General features: G+C 37.0%; 1 protein-coding gene across 2 annotated transcripts; it reads right to left on the reverse strand.

The window, feature by feature from the left end:
* Positions 1–149: 149 nt before the first annotated feature.
* LOC110379629 (uncharacterized) lies at positions 150–13,808 on the reverse strand. Of its 2 annotated transcripts, none has more exons than XM_064037074.1 (9): positions 13,149–13,808; positions 6,195–6,225; positions 5,488–5,723; positions 2,827–2,963; positions 2,516–2,648; positions 2,161–2,306; positions 1,636–1,844; positions 1,036–1,271; positions 150–827 (listed from the first exon to the last, which is right to left on the reverse strand). In XM_064037074.1, the coding sequence occupies exons 1-9, from the start codon at positions 13,188–13,190 to the stop codon at positions 675–677; spliced, it is 1,323 nt and encodes a 440-aa protein (XP_063893144.1). In that variant the 5' UTR covers positions 13,191–13,808; the 3' UTR covers positions 150–674. The 2 variants fall into 2 exon arrangements, with proteins under 2 accessions (XP_063893144.1, XP_021195048.2); XM_021339373.3 differs by having other exon boundaries at positions 2,507–2,648; positions 13,149–13,807.
* Between the last annotated feature and the right edge of the window lie 5,558 nt (positions 13,809–19,366).

Genomic DNA, 19,366 nt, shown 5'->3' on the forward strand with positions numbered 1-19,366 from the left:
AACACATAAATATAAGAGATAGTATATAGAGAGCAAAAAAGGTGGTTCTACAGTCGGTATATTTTCCTGATTATTTAGGAAACTTGGTTTTCCTACTTGTGGGGATCACTTTCTTATCAAATATGGGTGAAAATAATGTTACATCCAAAAAACAATTAATTTAATTTTCTTTATTCTATTCATAACTTTAGTACCAAATAAATTAATTCTTAAATACTAGACATTAAATTAATAATTAATACTATTCATGTGACAGTCATGACTGAAAAAATTACCAAGCAATTAGCATGAAGTTAAACTTGCGATTTTTCAGTCATAAGTTTAATTAAATGTATTTATAAATTAAATTAACATAAATTATTTTTAAATTACGATTTAATTTAAAGGCCGTTGAAGGTAACCTAGTTAAATCTTTAGAGGAGTGCGATATCTCACGACAGAAGCTATTCAAGGGCACTAAAAGCTGTCCTAGCTAGCAGTTTTGACCAATGTGACGTGTAAATCATTGTGTAGGGACTTATTGGATCAAGTTTTGTTCATTCAAGTCATTGCATATTCTTTGGGATTTCTTTTTTGATAATAGAAAACGTTCGAAGTAGGTAATTATTCAGGAAAATAGATTTAAAATAAGATAATGAGCACATTTTCTAAATATTAGGTACGAAGAGCTAATATCACTGCACTGTTGGACGACCGGTGTAGCCCGTGTCTGGTAATGAGTGATGCGCTAGCTCTCTTAGAATCTGTTCAAAACCCTTCCCAGACGGTGACTGGAGATTACTGGCCTTCAGCATCGTGGAGTTGAGTTTCGTTGCTAAGTAGCACATCTGAAAATGATAACAGTTCAAGTTATTGCAAAATTTATTATCATGAAAAAATGGCAGAACGACTTCTAAAGACGTTGCATTTTAGAGACTGAAGATCACTATGATGATCAACCTACGATGATCCTCTATTAGCGGGAAAGCCCCAAAAAATCTTTCCCAAGAAGATCATAGCTCAAACACGTAGCTCAAAATCCCATTTAAAACTTACTAGCAAAGCAGACATGAAGAGTAGCGCTCCCAAAGCCACCGCTACCATCATGGAGGTTGCACAAGTAGCTTCTATAGGAGTCCTATGGAACAGTTCGCCAGGCATCACGACAGAGTACTCCAAGTTCTCTTTGAACCGTGTGAATGGAGTCGTGGAGTTGTCAGCTGTTAATGCCGAACTCGTGATGTTGTGGCTGTGGGAAACATCCGGCAGCGATCTCCGACGGCGACCGTGTCCTATTTAATAAAGAATACTTAATTAAATATACATATATAATGTGGCAAGTGTTATTGTCTTGACAATTTTAGAAAGTGATGTCATGTTGTTTTGATTTATTTAGGATGCAACTACAGGCTATATTACTTATTCTAATTTGCGCCCGCGGTTTCTCCTGCATCTCGAAGGACTACTTCCCGGCTACGGACGAAATGTAGCCTGTTAGTTATTGTGATGTGAACTGCCAAGATTCATCAAAATCCATCCGGTGGTTTTTGTATGATAGAACAAACATACCCACATAAACACATTCGCATTTATAGGTCATATAGTAGTTTTTAGAAAAAAAAAATGAGTTCTATGTATTTTTACCGAGGGTTTTACCTGAAGGTTCAAACAAGTCTAAACAGTAGTCTGGTTGGCAGTCGGCAGCGTCCATACACGCCTTGATCTGCGAGTGTATCCAGAGCGTGGACCTCTCCTTCATGGAGGCGAGCAGGAAAGCCTCGAAGTCTAGGAACACCTCGTTGTGCCGCTCCCGGTAGCGGGCCGGCTGGTGAGGTATGATAGACGCGAAGTCACGGTTCCTACATCTGTGAAATTACCATCAAAATAAGTGCGTTATAAATACGTTATTTTCAAACTCATTTTTGTTATGAGTTTTTAACGTTCCTTCACTATTTGCTGTTGCTTTTTCGTAACCCATAAATGAAGGTGCAATTGGTGGTGGATTCCTCCAATTTTCTATGATCAAAAAGAATACAGACTTGCTAGCCTCTAACTTGCACGTTGAGGTAGCTACTTTTTTTTTGCAATTTCAAGCTAAACCATAACGTCTACGCATATCTCGGCCGTTGCCAATTGGAGTCACAAAAGGAACTAAAAATGTGAATGTCTTGGCGAATTTACCCGTCTTTGACGAGGAGCACGGCTCCGGGCGCGTGCGGGCGATCCGGGTCAGGCGACACAGCCACCTCCAGAAGTTTGATATGCCGCCACGCTGAGTCCGGGTTGATGCGCGCACGCAGCTGCAGCTTCGTGCCGATTGGCACCGCCTGAATTTTTGACGGTTTTATTATTTGCAATAAAAGTTGCAACAGAGTGGTTTACGACCAGAATCGTCTTTTGTTTTTCATATTTCCCATATTTTTGTTATTACGGTACTGATGTTGTTCTCGACAGACGGGGCTCAGATTTTTGTGGCTTAAAATGTTACTAGGACTTAAACGGAGATAGAGAGAACAAAGGAACGTACACCAGTTACCTGATCGACAGGCAAGTCAACGGAATGGTTGTTGTGCCTGGTCACTGGCGGCGCCTCCTTGTACAGTGCCACTTCGTACTCCAAGCGGCCTGGCGTCTCTTCCACCACGCCGGACACTCGGGCTCCGTGGGGACTGCGGAAAAGTTGCATAGGTATATGTATAGGACTCATACTTTACAGCAGGCTGTGAATGGAAAATGCATGAATTACCTAACGAGATAAAATATAACTGTCTGAAAATATTGGCATACATAATCTTGAAATGACAAATTGGACACGCTTAATTTACAGGATACGTGTATGTGACTTACAAACTTCCGGCGAAGCCTGCCGCTTTGTTTTCAATGATGGTGGGTTCTGGCGGCTTGCACATGATGATCAGCTCCTGGTCTGACTGCATCACCACGCCCGGGAATTGCGGGAACCATACTCGCACGTGGACGAAACCCTATGGGGAAATTGCATATATAATACTAATATTATAAATGTGAAAGTAACTCTGTCTGTCTTTCTGTCTGTCTGTGTGTCTGTCTTTTCTTCACGCCTAAAATACTGAACCGATCTGTGTGAAATTTGGTACAGTACAGACATAGGTAGGAACTTGACAAACATAGGATAGTTTTTATTACGACAAAAATATAAAAATAAAATTTATTCCGGACATAATAGTATCATCTATTGGTCAAACCAAAAATCTGCCGGAAGTCACTATTCGCGAACGCGAACGAAGTCACGGGCAAAAGCTTGTAATAAATATTATTTTTTTTGCAGGTTTAATGGCCTCAACAACGAGATGTGAACATTTTATTAGATATATAATTGGTTTCACTTGCAATAAAATGGAAGCAATAACTTTCCGCTTTGAAATCGCTGAATAATTAACTTAATAACTAACAAAGAAATTACCTACTTGATTTTATATGTATACACATACATTTATACATATGTTACGGCTAAACCCGGTAGTGAGGCTACACCTAGCTCTAGCCGGGTATATCTTGGTGCAGTAAATAAAATAATAACAATAAATACGTACCTATATAGGTCCTTATAAATAATGTCAACGTTAGATATAGATATTTTGTACATATTGAATCCTACAGTTAAGAGGAAAAGTGTCTTTTTATCAAACTCTAGAAAACCGCTAATGATTGAGCTTGTCTTATCTTAACGGGCAATGCATTCCATAGCTGAACAGCCAGAACAGTAAAAGATTTGTCAAAGAAGTTAGTGGAATACTCCGCCGTCTACAGCTTCAATTTCTCTGATGACCATTATTTTGAGTTAGATGTATCCTATTTCTCATCGGTTAGAACTGGGTTTCTAGTTCAGGCTCCATTGAGGCTTCCATTTAGGATTTGTTTTCAGATTCTTATCTTGCACATCCCGACTGATTCTCTCTGAATCCGATATCCAATACCAGATGCAGAGCTCCGGTTAGTTAAGTTGGAATATTAAATTAGATGACCTTATTATGAGATTAATTTTGTAATCGTCTTCTATTCCTACGTCATAATGTATATTTTAGTTCCGGAGATTATGAAATGTTTAACCTCCATATAAGAATTAATTAGAACCTTGACGTAGGCCTGTATTTAATCCTACATCATGGTATCATGATGTTGGATACCTAATATCAAACTAACAAAATATAATAAGAAATAACTGAGAATTAAGACCAGCCTACATCGAAATGAAATTCTCTAACCACTCTTGGAAAGCACCGATCCCCATACCGAATATGGTGTCAATCGGCTCGTTTCAACAGCGAAATCACAACCAACCAACTCACATTTATTAACTAGGGAGTACCTAGATTCTATTGCTAACAAATGATGCATATCATTGTCCAGCCAGTTGCCGGTTGCCCGAGAGAAACCGAGAAGTGAATTATCGTGGTATTTATAGGCAAACAGGTTAACCAGTTCGATACTACCTGCTTATGTATCTAGGTACTTCCCCGGACCCACATTTATTAGGTACTCGTACTTATTTGTCAACGTGCAGGAAAATGTTTTGCATATCGCGATGGTAAAATTAATTAGGCACTTTATTGAAGTTCATTCTTTCGGTTTTAATCTGTTGATTTCACTGTTGTTGAGTTGATTGTAGAGGTATATAAGGATGATGAGACTGTAATATCTGATATACTTAATAAAACTATATGTACTGTGATTCTAAGTATTTGGGAACGTAGAAGTAGCTAAGTATATATTTGGATCATGCCTAATTAATACAACCCTTTTTACAGCCACTAACTTTACAGCAGTAAAGGTAGAGAAAAGTGTGAGCCAACTTATTGTTATGCGACATTAAACAGATTTCTGATCACCGTAACCTAGAACTAGATCGATTGACACAATTATCGAGAATGTAGGCATCGAGATAAGTGCTGTGCATTGTATTCAATCGATGCAACATTCCCGTATTGACGCACGTGTTTTAGATTTCTCTTTACCTCAATAGTGTACCGGTCTCGGCGGTTAATAATATATCAGCTGAAGCTCCTTGTGTAGGCCACTTGTGAACCTCTACTGTTAGTAACGGAATACGTTATTATCTGCTGATGACACAACACCCGGTGTCTGTGTTATCATTAAGCGCCTGCGCCTGCCGCACGAAACTTAACGCTAACTCGACAAACAATAGCCGTATTTCGCACGGTACGACACCGAAATAAAGTGGTCCAGAACATAGTCTGTCGGATATATTGCTAACGACACTTTAATTTAATGTGTGAACAAAAAACAAAGGCCTCGTAAAAATAGGAGTATTTCGATCTCTAACGACCAAAACTATTTGGATCGGTACAGAAACGGAACAAATTGTGACATGCAAAAATATTACCTAGGACGTACCATGACTTCATGACGTATCCTCATACCTAATGCAAAGTCGAAACCATAACCTAGTACAAGGCAATGTCAGTATAACATCAAACAACGTTTCTAAACATTGACCTTTCAACTTACGTTTCGTTTGAGAACGCCGCATCTCGAGAAATCCGTGATCCGTAGCCTGTACAGTAGACCGGTGGGGTCTTCAGGCTCAGGTCGGATTTGGCAGACAGGGTCGGCTACAGGGTCCGTGGCCCTGTCATCGGCGAACAGTGGAGCACCCCTGAACCCCTCTGGCTTCCTCAGCAGGGCTGCGACGGAATCCCGCAAACCGGTGCCTCCGCTCGCAAATGTGCACTGGATATCCGTCACTAAAACAAATGGTAGCTGTAATTTATCTGAAGTCGTAGTCACCATCTTAGTCACTTTACAATTTTCATGACCCCAAGTTAATGAGTTTTCACCTGTGTGTTTAGGTCGTTTAATAATCATAGTAATTAATGCCACGCTTAATTGGTATTTATGTTTTATGATCATAAATAGCATTTGATTTCAGTAAAACATGAGAATTAACGACGGGAATAAGTAAGGGAAATCATGTTTAGTTTATTGACCTAATTTAGGGTTTCATCGTTTTAATATTTTATTGCTATCTTACGTAGGTACATACCTATTGCTTTATACATAGCTTTGCGGTTATCAAAAAGAGATCGACTCCGTATTCTTTCGGATTGATTTCCAACTTTGACCTCTTAATCAAACTGAAGGCTCGGCACAGATATCGAAGCGAGGTAGTTAACTAATATACTAGTTTAAAAGAATGAATAACGGTGAATACGTACCATCGTAGTCTTGTGCGAATGCAGTCCGCAACTGTAACAATGAGCATTCAATTTGTAGGAAGGAACACTAACACGCCATCAAACAATTAGGAGGTTAATTGAATGTAAGTATTGTTACACACATATACACAAATTTCCTTTCACATTGTGTTCACAAACACTCTGAGGCTAATCACGACTAGATCTATTTGGGACTTACAGTAGAACAAGCATTCTTCAGTTTATCTGATGGTTATCTTAGTTGATCCTGTGCCATTGTTAAATATGTCTATATACCTATGCTTATCAGATTGATGTTTAGAACAGTTAAAAATTAATCAACCTTCGGACTGAAATTGTGAATGACTAATTTAAGCCATATTGTAACTAATTTAATTTTTTAAGCCATTCAATAACTATGTGTTTTTATTATCTTCTTTTTAGAAATAAAACTACAACAAAAAAACCGTCTATGCTTCACTGGCATGTTTTGCTTTTCATGAAAGCCATATTGTGAATGGTGGCATTACGCACGGCCACAACTTTTTATAAACCAATGTTGATGTTCTAAGAAAATATATCGGTAGTGGATATCGCTTAAGCGTAGATAATTCCAGAAATCAGCGTAATGATAGCTTAGGAGCGATCACAGTGACCACAAAGAAAATGTTTGCGATTATCTTTACGGAAAAGCTGATCGGATGTCGACACTGTATTATTTTATTTTTAATGTTTTACGTGATTATGTTTACTGTTAGAGTTTTTGTGACAGTGGCCGTTATTGGTTAGAAGTTTGTTTTGTTTATAGATAATGATTCTGATTGGTAGATTTACCTAGAGCTCCTGCCTACGCATTTTATCAGAGCAATTCTTGCGATATAAATACGTTAAGAGAGCTTCAAAATTGTTGAATTACAAATAATAGGAACGGAGAAGAAAATTCTGCATTGTCTATTCTCCGTGTTTTTTTTACCGACTTTGTTTTTCTAGTGCAGTTTTATAAAGATATCGCATAAACGTGAGCCAGCAAGTGTGGTTGCGGTTCTGCAAATGAAGCGAACCATACCACATCATTTGGTCCGTGAACGTGAGGTCGACTGATGCGGCGTCGTTGAAAGTAAGTCGATTTTATACACTTTATCACGGTTCATGCTCCAACTGCTTCGGAATATAGCGAATCGTGCAATATACATTGCTGAATCAATACGAACCACTAATATTTCTACGCCTTATGTATACGCAGTAGATACGAAGTTTAAAAAGTGTGCCGTTTGAGAATCTTTTTCGGTAACGTACGCGGGTCATTCAGATGACCGTTGGCACAGAAATTCGTGCGGAAACGACGTCCGGCAAGATAATCGCTCTTACTTGCTTGTATGTAAATTTTTGAACAGACTGTTAAACGGTTATTTTTTTTTCTAAAACGGTTTTACTCTGATTATTGGGCGTGAAGAGTTGTTTCGGGGAACTAATTGATTCTGCGTTTCAAACGGTTTCGTTACGTTGTTGTCTGCTTGGATTGGATACCTATAAGTAAGTGTATTGCACTAAAGCATTTCATTATTTATTCAAAGGTTTTTGATCCACATGGTTTAATAAGAGTTTCAGTTTTCTACATAGGTACTTGGGTACTTTATTCTGGGTAAACAGTGTATGATGGATCTATTCCTTAACTTGCTACAAATGTAACAAACAAATAGCACTCACTGGACTCAGAACGTAAAATTTTACTATTCTCAACATTCCAGTTCGATCGGAAACTTACTTACAGGCGCAAATGCTATTGAACGTACTAGTAGACATTAAGCACATTTACACCGAGAAAAATAATTCCCATCGGGATGATTTGACGGATTTCCTACCGAGAATCGAGATGAGAAACGTTACGTGTCTATGCCAGGGTGTCGCCGTCGACGGAAACGTCTAGGAGGATATCGTCATCATCATATCGTAGGTATGTGTCGAGGAAATAAGGTATCTATAGGATAGAACTAGAGTTTACCAATAAGTAGTGCATTCAATCAAATCCTCAGGTTATTTAGAAACATGATTATTTTACTGCTGGATTGATTTCGCTCCCGACTTCGTCTGCCATAGCACATGGATTAAAGGACGTAGCCGATCCCTGTGGCAAACTTTATTTAAATTGATTCCAGCTATTTGAGCTTGAAAATATAACAAACAGATAAATCCACTTTCGCATTCAACCTACTTATTAATAAGGACAGAATGCTGGATAAGATATAAGTATGTAACGTGAATATAGAGACTATGTGACAGATGTAAATAGATGTAGGTAAGTGTTATCCATTCATTCATACCTCTGTCTGTGGTGAGAGTAACTACAAGTAACATCTATCACATAAGAAGTTCTCATATCCGTAAGTAAGTACTACAGACGCCCACAATCTACATAATTACAGTTTCTATGTGCTAAATGAAGTCCATATTCATGTCCATTAGTTTTCTATTTAGTATCGCGCCGTAATTATAGTAAAGCGCAGACTCTCTTCTCATAATATGTCTAATCAAGTCGTTTGCACTATCTAGCAACAAATTAACACTTCCTTCATTTAGAGATTACGCAGTCTCACAGTCCCACGGTACCTTATCATATTCCCAGAGCATTGCTTTTATTGTACAAGTATAATTGCCGTGCTGAACTGTTTAAATGTAATGGCTACCCATTTAGGCTGGGCATTTTATGCCGTTTTAATTTTTATTACGTTTCATTTCTTCATTAGGTTTGCTCGGTTTGTGGTGTTATAAAATTTTCTTGTTTACTTAGTTATTTTTAAAGATTTTCAACACCAGCTATACTGACGTAAAAATGTATCGCTTTATTTCAGGTTCCATGAACAAACTGTTCAAAGGACATTGTCAACAAAAAAAAAATTAGCGTAAATTATTTGTCTGCAAAGATGTTCAAAAAGTTAAACTTATACCTATACATAGTTACTAGAAGATCTCAAAATAGTACAACGAGAGCCTGTTTTTAAGTAAGTACCTAAGTAGTAGAAGTGTATGAAAAACAATTTTTCCGCAAATAAAATAAGTAGGTAAGTACGTTGGTTAGGGTGGCGAGGCTTTTCATAAAATGTAAAACCCTAATCAAGCATATGCAGAGGCGTATCTTAGAGATTTAATAATCTGCTGAAGTCATTACTAATGCATATTCAACACTTACTTTATTCAAACTGTGATGCATTTCTCACGGAGACTGAATGTGACCCACTTGACAAAAATAAAAATTAAAGTTTACACTATAGTGTTTAATGTGTCTATAAATAAAATATAATATTGATTTTCCTACTCATATTTTCAACTCCTACTACTACCATGTCGTAAACGGTTTTGTTCGCCGACATCTCATAAATTCACCGTTGATCAGTTTGAATCAATTTAATCTATCAGGTTTAATGCATCATAAATTAAAGTAAGACATTTTTATGCGAATGTTAGTGCAGTATGCAGTTACGTCTGGTTGGAGCGGACATTGAAAGCGTGCGCAGGCTAATTCGAGTGAAGCACGCATGCGCAAGATCTGTAACAGCCATCATCATCGATCGATCGATCGTGAGGTGAGTAACCGCCGTGAGCAACTTGTTACAATTGTATACTAATTTGATTTGATCTGTACTGGTTTGTTGGCTTGATTTAGTTATTAAGTTATTGGGGCATAGCGTAGGTACCTACCAACAGAATTTATTGTTTTTAAGAAGGCAGTTTAATGATGGGTAGCCCATGTTTTGTTACGGAAGAGTGTGGTGGCCCCTATTGTTTTTCTCATACCAAGTTATTGTTTTGCAATATAATTTACATCGTTGTGTTGTAGATACCTATAGGTGTGTATATTACAATAAGTAGGTCGAGAAAGATAGAACATTTAGAAAATACTTTCTAATCTCTGGTTTAGCAGTTAATTTAAGCATGAAAGCTGTGTCTGGTATATTTTTCTTTCCCTCATAACAATATCATGTAAATGTCTAAACTGCGTGTAATTTTGTTCTTTCAAACAGTTTTTATGGAAATTATCAAGAGGTTAAACGGATTTAACAGTTGTAAAGCGCCATTAGAGCCACTAGAGAGTTGCTCCTTTAGATGTAAATATTTTATGGCCCGTGTGGTCTACTCGTTACTAGGCCACTGGGTTTACCTTATTACTCAAAATTTGATTTTTTCTAGAAAACTGAAAATAAAACTTAATTGTAAGTACCTAACTATTGCGAGTTAGTTTCTTGCATTTCATATTTACCTACCTATTTAAAAAGCTGTTGCTTTTTTATGCTCTTTGCAAAAAAAAAATACTAACCAAACCTTTCACGACTCATCAATCACTCCAATCTCACGTTATTTTGTTATTATTTTCTAAATCTATTACAAAAAACAATGATCAGCCTTTCCCATAAGACCTGATGCAAAACGATTAGTTTTTACGAACCTCAAACAAAGAAGAAAGCGAATTGGATTAGTTTCCCAAAAAAGTAACAAAATAATAAAACTAAATTAAATTAAAACATTTTCAGCGAACAGTGAAAGTTTAGAGGACGTCACGTAGACGTAACCTAGATTTCTTAAACGATTTATTTTTAGTTTATTAAGAAAAAGGCGGGGTAGGCCCCGGAAGAGATGGCGTGACGAACTAGACGCCTATCGTCCGGATTGGTGGACAAGGTCGAAAGATCGGGAAGAGTGGAAGCGAGATGGGGAGGCCTTTGCCCAGCAGTGGGACACTACAGGCTAGATATAATAATAATATAATAATAAGAAAAAATGAATTTATACCCGTATATAGTATGCTTTGCGGAAAAGAGTTTTTATTGTCAGGTTCTTAAATTCCACATGGGTTTACGCTTACGCGAGCTTTGCACGTGACCTACGCACGATCATTAAAAAAAAACTTTCCGCGCCAATTTTTGTCGCCACGCGATTACTTGCTAAATACTTTTAAGAATAGATTCAATTTGAGGAAAAATATTGGCACATACATTAATCCACAATGCGAATGTCCATATAAGCACCGACTTTAACTATGACACATGCATTATGGCTCGCTTTCTTCATAAGAAAAAAATCTGTCAGCACCAATATTTTTGGATGTTGGTAAGTACCTAAATCTTATATGCGTGCTATTTAAACTTACATACATTTGAAAAAAACAGGGAGTCCAATAAACTGTTAATAATCGACATCATTACTCCAATCAAAGTGTTAATCAGGCTCGTATTTCATGTAAACAAATATGCATACAATAGTCAAAGAGCGTAAACACAGTTAATTGCAAGGATTGATAGCTTCGTGTAGGTGCATGAAAAAATCAAGAGCGTGTGCAATAGTCGGAGAAAAGCTCAGATTCTGAAACGTTCGTGTGAAAGTTACCGTCCATGAACACCGAATTTACGAGCAATTTCTATAATGGGACTTGAGGCTATATTTTATCTGAAATTCATACCCAATATATTGCAACGAGAGATCTTGCCGATGAGAAGCAATTTGCTAACGTTCGGAAACCGAGATCGGTATCGATGCGGAAGCTAAATACATCAGAAACACATTATTAGAATCGTAGCGAGAAAGTAGATAATGATGCGAAGTTTATGAAAATTCGTTTCATTATAATCGCTCATATTTACCAGATAAAATGAGGGTAAAGTAATAATTAAGACGGAACTGTTAATTAAGTTGTTATAAAAAGAAAAGCTGTAAGGTAATATTGACCCTTTGGTAGCTTGCCCGACGTTCGTTGTAGATTTAAAGTAGGACAAGTAAATATTAATAGCTAATATTTTGCATTTATGGAAATTTATGAAATTAAGTTTTAGTTCAGAACAAGAAAACAGTTCGAAAGGTTCAAGCATTGATTTATTGATGAGAATTTTACCTATAGTAGTATCTACGTATAACGATGTTTTATGAAAGTAGCCAGGCATTACGTAGGAACTTCGCCAAATAATTCTTAAGTACCTATAATGATGAAGAAGAAATGATGAAGACCGAACTAACTGTTTGTAATTCTTAAGTACCTATCAAAAAGTCAATTCGATACCCGTTAAGTACATGACTTCCCAGTTTTTAAGTCCAGGACTTAAAAACTTCCCAGTTTTTAAGGAAGTTTGTAAGTAGTTTTTTTTTAAGTCCTGGACTTAAAAACTGGATGTCATGTACTTAACGGGTATCGAATTGACTTTTTGATAGGTACTTAAGAATTACAAACAGTTTGTTCGGTCTTCGGTTCAACTATTTTATGAAGAAAAGCTCAAAAGTTTGTTAATCGTATTATAACTTGATAATCTCTTGATAATCTGGGCTTACTGACAGTTGAAAACATAATTGCTCATTTTTGTTTGCCATTGTGAAATAATTCGTAGCTGACTTGATGGTTCGTATCTTCTACGCAGAAACACGAAACCAGGTAGGTACGGAGTATGTGAATACATTACCATACCAGTTCCTGCAAACTCGTGTAAAACCCAGCTCAATTCAATATTATTAAGCTATTACTTTCTTATGAACTTGAGTGATAAATAGTGAAACTTCCTGATTTCCACAAAAACTTCTGTATGCAGATCAGTGGAGTAGGTGATCGCGACATTGTAAACTATGCGATTGTAGGTCAGTCGACAGCGTTCAGTTGCAGATATAGCTTAGAGCTTATTACAAACACTGTGTTTATGATTATACTCTCCTACAACCAAACCGGATTCAAATATAAACTTGTCTTCAATACTCTAGAATGGGGACGAAACGTTGAGATTTTAGCACACCGCGAGCAACCAAACGATTTATAGCTAAATGGAAATAGTGTAGTCGTTACATTACTTATATTAGTATGCACTTAACTTTCTAAGCAATCCGATTAATAGTGGGAATCCGTAATCGTGATATTTTTCAAAACATAATGAAGGAGCTATGTATCGTTTATTTATGTGTTCATTGACAAAAGTATAAGTGAGTAGTTAAAGCTCTTTAACATACCAATAGGAGGAGCACGAGAGCGCAATCGCCGGCGCTCGTCATGCTTGCGGTCTGCCACACTCGAGCGCGGAGCCAACCGTTAATGCTATCTGCCCCGATTACCGTACTCGTTCAAATACAAAAAAAATACGCCCAACAATTCGGATTAGCTATCCGATCAAACAAATAAACACTGTTATTTTATGCGTCAAGTATAGTTGTATCTTCACTGGCACTGCATAAGTCCTATAGCGCAACACAACAGTCGCCGGTAAGCTTCCCGCGCAAGTTGCAAACAATTCGGTAGCGGTGGTGGAGTCGAGTGCGGCCCGCGTGCTGCGCCGGTGTCTCGGGACTGCGCGGTGGCGCGCTCGGCTCGCTCCGTTGATGATGGTGGAACAGTTAGCCATGGCCGGGGAGGGAACCACCTGCTCGCCTGTGTCTTATCGTTCTCACGACACGATCACCGAACCGCCTCGAACTATCTCGTGATCTATATAGTTGATTGGCGTCGGATTATTGGGAGAATTGGGCTCCGTCGAGCGCCGCGACGCGTTCATTACCGTGACATTCGCGTGGAGAAATTGCGGCGTACCTGCCTAATGATTGAGTGGCATTTCGGTGCTGCGGCCGGTATCGGGTCATCGTTGTTATGTTTGGGTCGCCATCTCTGAAGATGACTCCGACTGCTAAAGATGATTGGCAGATAAGATAAGCAAATAGCTTCATATCTGACCGAGTGAGCCCCGGTGAGCACCGTGGGCACGGGCCTATCTAAACGATATGAAATTAAACCGCTATAGAAAGTCAATCAAAGTTTCAGATAAGCAAAAGATAACTTTTTAATTCACCAATCCAATGATCATTTGCAGTTGTACTTACGAATCTAAGATTAACGCAGGTTTAGACTTTGCCTTGTATAGTTTATCTTACCAACTTACGAAGCAGTTATCAAAATACTGATGCAGATAAGAAATATTCAGAAATGGTCAAGTCTCAAAATAATCTATTTGGGCCAAGTAATAGGTTCTTTTATTTAGTGAACTATTGAATGAAAGCGGTCAGCAGCAAATTGTTCGATTGTAAATCCAAAGTAAACAAACGGCTGGATAGTTTCCAATTATTATCAACAGATGCGGTGCAATACACGGAACGGATTTTGGTATTTTTTCGACAGAATTATTCAGTGAGTGACCAAGTAAACCGCAATTGACGACGCTCCACTTCACATTTAAACAATAATCAAAAAGTCCTACTTTATCATTCTGCGTAGATAAACACAGTAGACTTCGTCGTCTTCAATAGTAATTTGAATCAATCATCCGTCTGTTGAGACATGAACTCGGGAAATTATCCTACTTTCCACGTCGTGGTGATAGTGAAGTGCTGGAGCTATCTATGTCTAGATAGCCTATTAAATATGCTTTGCTGCTTGCTTTGCTAATCTAGGTTTACGCGCATATTTCCGCAGCTGCTCGTGCCGGCAACTGCGTATCTTTACCATAAAGTGTATGTAGCCTTGCAATGTCAACACGAGATTCTTGTTTCACTACGACGGCACTTACTTATTTTTTTCATGTAAGATTTTCTGTAACTACTGCACGCATGAGCGATGAAACATCTTGTAATACCATACCATGTTTCTATCAAATAAAATTTCTCATTCTTATAATAAGGTTGACGACTTAAAGTGTAGGTAAGTTTAAAAATAAAATTTGATTTTCAGTAATAATTTAAATAATATATGAACATTGAACGTGTTAGTTGATAAAAAGAAAGAAATTATTAATTAACTTGCAACTAGAATCACTGTTCAGTTTTTCTAACTTATTATTATAATCTATTCCATGGTGGTAAGCTTCCTATTGATAGTTTATCTAATGGGTCATTCCCTTGACTGGCGGTGTGAGTTTTTGCTGCAGTAAAAAGAAGTGCATTAGCCGTGGTTACAGTAACTCGAACTTCGCTTAATAACAATAAGTGTATTGAACCAACAACTTTACTAATAAAATAACATTATTAAAGTTTCTCTTTTATTCATTTCCTAATTGACAAGTGTGCGCGCATGTCGTAAACCAAGAGATAAGATCCCCTATGGAAAGTTAAAGTAACTGTATCGTGTAATGAAATGCACAATTTTTATTTTATGAGAACTTTTCTCTGTTTATCGTGTATTTGCTGTAAATACCCACCGATTAATAGGGTGTTTCTTTAACATAACTTTTCATGTTAGTTTGAATTATGTTAACTAGCGATTATTTAGTTTTACAAGATCGTTATCAGATTCTGCAACTCCACCATGTGTAAATTAAAGTGTGTACAATTGGAAGCAAATTATTTGATTACATAATCAAATCAAAGTTGCCCACCGCGGCTGTTGTGTTGTGTTCGAATATTTAAAATAATAAATTCCCTAAGTAGGTATAATAAGTAAGTATGTCCTGCGTTGTTTGCTGATCTCCTGAGAACAGCCGGCTGTAACCGGCAAGCGATCTGGAACTAGCTCTCACAATGCAACAAGGAAGAAGATGCACAACTGAAAGGTTTTCCATCGCAGCACAACCTGTCACTGGCCATGTTTGTGTCTTTTATGCTAACGACGTGGGACCGCGGCGTAGACGCGCCGACAGATGGTCAATTTAGTAGTCAGTAGTAAGCTTGCGCACACGCAGTGCCTGTCAACCTCCACCGATTGTGTTTACATACACAGTACGAGCTTGAGTGACGTGCTTTCTTACACTTGAATTGCGTTTTGATATAACATTTGATGCGCACATGTTTTGTTAAATAAATTGACCCATTCGGACCGAGTTGCGCAAGAAATGCACTTACCTAGGTAATTATTGTTTGCCAATAAAACAGATAGCAAAATCAGTTTTAATATCGGTTTTCTGTTAGGTATTAACATCATATATTAACGTTTACCGTAAAAGCTTGTAAGTTGTTACGGTAAAAGCCATCTTAAAAATACTGAGTAATGTTTTACTTATTTTTATTGAAACTAAAATATGTTTCATGGTCACATCAACAGTTACACAGGTATAATAAAACTATTTTACTAATGGCTGTGTCTAGCTCCAAACCAGTACGTAATTCGCATAACGTTTTCTTTTAAAAGTACACTTGCTTTTAAAAGAAAATGAATAATCCAGTTGTATATAACGGACTCCGGTTGTGAAATATTTAGGTTTGAACAAAAAGATATGTTGGTACCTAGTTGTTATAGGCTTATGTTTAACTGATCACCAGATATAGTAACAAATAGCAGACAAAAATAGTAAATGATCACCAAAATGAAACTCGCATTTTAATGTAAAACTATCACCAAAGTTTTAACACTTTGCTATCCTATTTAAGTGAAATTACTCCAAAATAAATCATGCGCAAGCCAAAAATAGTAAGTGATCACCAAAATTAAACCACCATTTTAAAGTAAGATTATAACCAAAGTTTTTAAATTCTGCTATCCTATTTAAGCAAAATGAGTCCAAATTAATCATTGTTACCCCAAAAGTAGTAAATGATCACCAAAAGTAGTAAATGATCATCAAAATTATACCAGTGTTTTAATATAAAATGATAATCAAAGTTGGCCTGATACAATAGATGTAATAACATTATGGGGACCCTTTTCCTGCACTAGGGTGGAAAATTGTCTATTGCATGCCTCTAAACAGTGCGATAAGAGTGTGTTTTCGAGGGAGTGTATTGAGAAACACATTCTTCTTCTTCTTTCTCCTGCCCTGTTCCCAATTTACTTGGGGTCGGCGCAATATGTCATTTTCTTCCATTTTCCCCTGTCACTCGTCGTACTGACACTCACGCATGCATTGCAAGCCGGACACATAACTTAATATGGCATCATAATACTTTATTTGGTAATAAGCCTACATTTTATGGCAATCACAGTGACTTATTTAGGCAAAAATAATACATTAATTTGGTCGTCAAGAGTTGGTGATCATTTACTAAATTTGGTGGTCGAATACAATTTAAAGTGAAGTTGTGACTAAAATAGCTGGTACTATTACATTTTTAGACTTTATTTTTCTGGTGTTCAGTAGATATTTCTGGATGCAAAACTTAGGGTATCAAAGCATTTTATGGTGGTCATTATATTTGTTCCCGTTGTTATAATAGGTAGGCTAGCCTAAGTATGACAAAGAAAATTCGAAACTACAAGAAAGTCAATAAAATTAATTTACATACCTATAAATGTCAAATTAACGACCATTATTACAGCAGGTACCTAGTGCAATAGTGTTGCTACTTATTTCTAAGATGGCTATATTATTAAAATGCATATGAATTACTTACCTACCTACATGTTCTTTTATAAATACCTTTATGTTTTATTTTTGTATACCTAAGTATAGAGGTACATAATATAGTGTAGATATCTATATATTTGATTAAAAATAAATAACGTTATTAACTACATTGGTAATCATTAATTTTATTGTGGGTGGGAAAATTATTTCGATACAAAGAAGGTTGTAAATAAAAGCTGTAAAATTCCTAAATGTTCATAGACACCGAGCGCAGTTAACTTCTTACTCGTAAATTGTAAAGAGTTACAAGACGTGCTAATTATAAAGAATTCAGTCGACCAGAAAATGATAAGTCTTCGCTAATATCTTTGATTAACACTATAATTGCTATTTTCTCGAATGGATGTTCATTGTTCAGTGTGCTTTTGACAGGTGTTACGACTTTTTCATTAATTTGCGGATAGAACTCGGTCTTAAAATATTAAATCTAAAAAGCAGGCTTTAATATTTTACCATATACGAAGTTTATACATATCCCGATTAATAGTTTAAAGAAACGCTCTTAGAAATGCACGTAGACAGACTTTTCTAACAAGTCCAAACATAGCTTCGAAACAAGGATTCATCACGAAGTTCCAGTTCATATCTTCCTTCTCCATCATCAGATCAAATCTTTAGTACCTACCATATTATTGTATTGTCATCAGAGCTGCATAGGCAGATGCAGTTGCCAATTTTCTGGAAGATGCGATCCTTGGAAGATGGTTAAACTTGGGATGGTTAGATTATGTAGTTACCTTACATTCCACTCCAAGTTAGTTAAGTACATACTGGTCGACATTTAAAAAAAAAACATTAAAAAATAGGCCAGCCCCTTTTTCAATGCATGAAGTAAACATGTTCAAAGGTTTAAAGATTCCTTACCGAACAAAAACTACATCTTCAATATTGCTGGCTATGTAATAAAAACAGATGTTTCTGAAAATCATACATTAAAGTAAACAATGTAGCGATAAAGCAATAGCAATGTAAGCGCATTGAAACAGTAAATTGTTACAATGTGATGTGACAATCACGCCTGCAGCCGGGAAATGCCAGGCACGCGACTATTGCTGCCGCGCGTTTTTGCCTCCATTACCTGCAGACGTGCGCTGCGAATCCAATTCTATGATTTATGATCTACGGTCTTCCGCATGCTGCAGTGACACCTACTATTGTATAAAGATCATCCGCCGACGCACCGAAATTGATCCCAACAGTATGTGGCCCCGTTATGTAACAGCGTGCGGTAGCGTACATGGAAATCAGTAAAACCGCATACTTTATACCGAAGTACTTACGTTTTAGTTGATCTTTCATAACGGTAAGGTAAAGGGCAGCCGTGCCAGGTGTCAATAAACCGATTGGAAAAAGGAACAAATGCTTACTAATTATTGAGGTAAAAATCGATTTCTTGGATTTATAAAACAACTCGCGTTTTTGCCCGTCCGTGAAAATTTATAAAGCCTACTTACTAATTTTTAATTGCTACGGTGGAGTTCCGATTAGGTACTTTTTTATTTGATCGTAAGTATGGTTTTTGTCTGTGTACTTAGCAGAGTTTTTAGCTTGCTACTGTATAAAAGATTACCGATACTGAATGAGGGCAACAAACTGACACTTCCACAAGATGTTGGTTGATTTCAAGTATATTTTGGTGAGTCGAACATAGAAGGTACCTGTATTTATATTGCTTCGTACTCTATATCTGATTGATGACCCGAAACGACAGGCAGCAGAACAGTCCCAGGACAGGACCACACATATTTCACCTACTTAGTAGCCATTTACACTTATGTAGGAATCTGAAAAAAGGCATGCAATAATGTATAGTTTATTCAAGTTTGTCTCACAGGTAGAAATTCAAACTAAACTCTTTCAATAGAGTCTAGTACCGCTCAGCAGAAATAAAATGTCGATCCAATGATT

This window comes from Helicoverpa armigera, chromosome 11 (genome assembly GCF_030705265.1).
Source record: "Helicoverpa armigera isolate CAAS_96S chromosome 11, ASM3070526v1, whole genome shotgun sequence".
NCBI lineage: Eukaryota > Metazoa > Arthropoda > Insecta > Lepidoptera > Noctuidae > Helicoverpa > Helicoverpa armigera.

What these genes read in the sequence shown, in the direction of transcription:
- LOC110379629 (XM_021339373.3), bottom strand. Translation starts at nt 13,190, where the DNA reads ATGACGAGCGCCGGCGATTGCGCTCTCGTGCTCCTCCTATTG. An exon ending in GCAGGCTTCGCCGGAAGTTT is followed by an intron (nt 2,649 to 2,826) that starts GTAAGTCACATA and finishes ACTTTTCCGCAG; the next exon opens with TCCCCACGGAGCCCGAGTGT. An exon ending in TCTTCATGTCTGCTTTGCTA is followed by an intron (nt 828 to 1,035) that starts GTAAGTTTTAAA and finishes TATCATTTTCAG; the next exon opens with ATGTGCTACTTAGCAACGAA.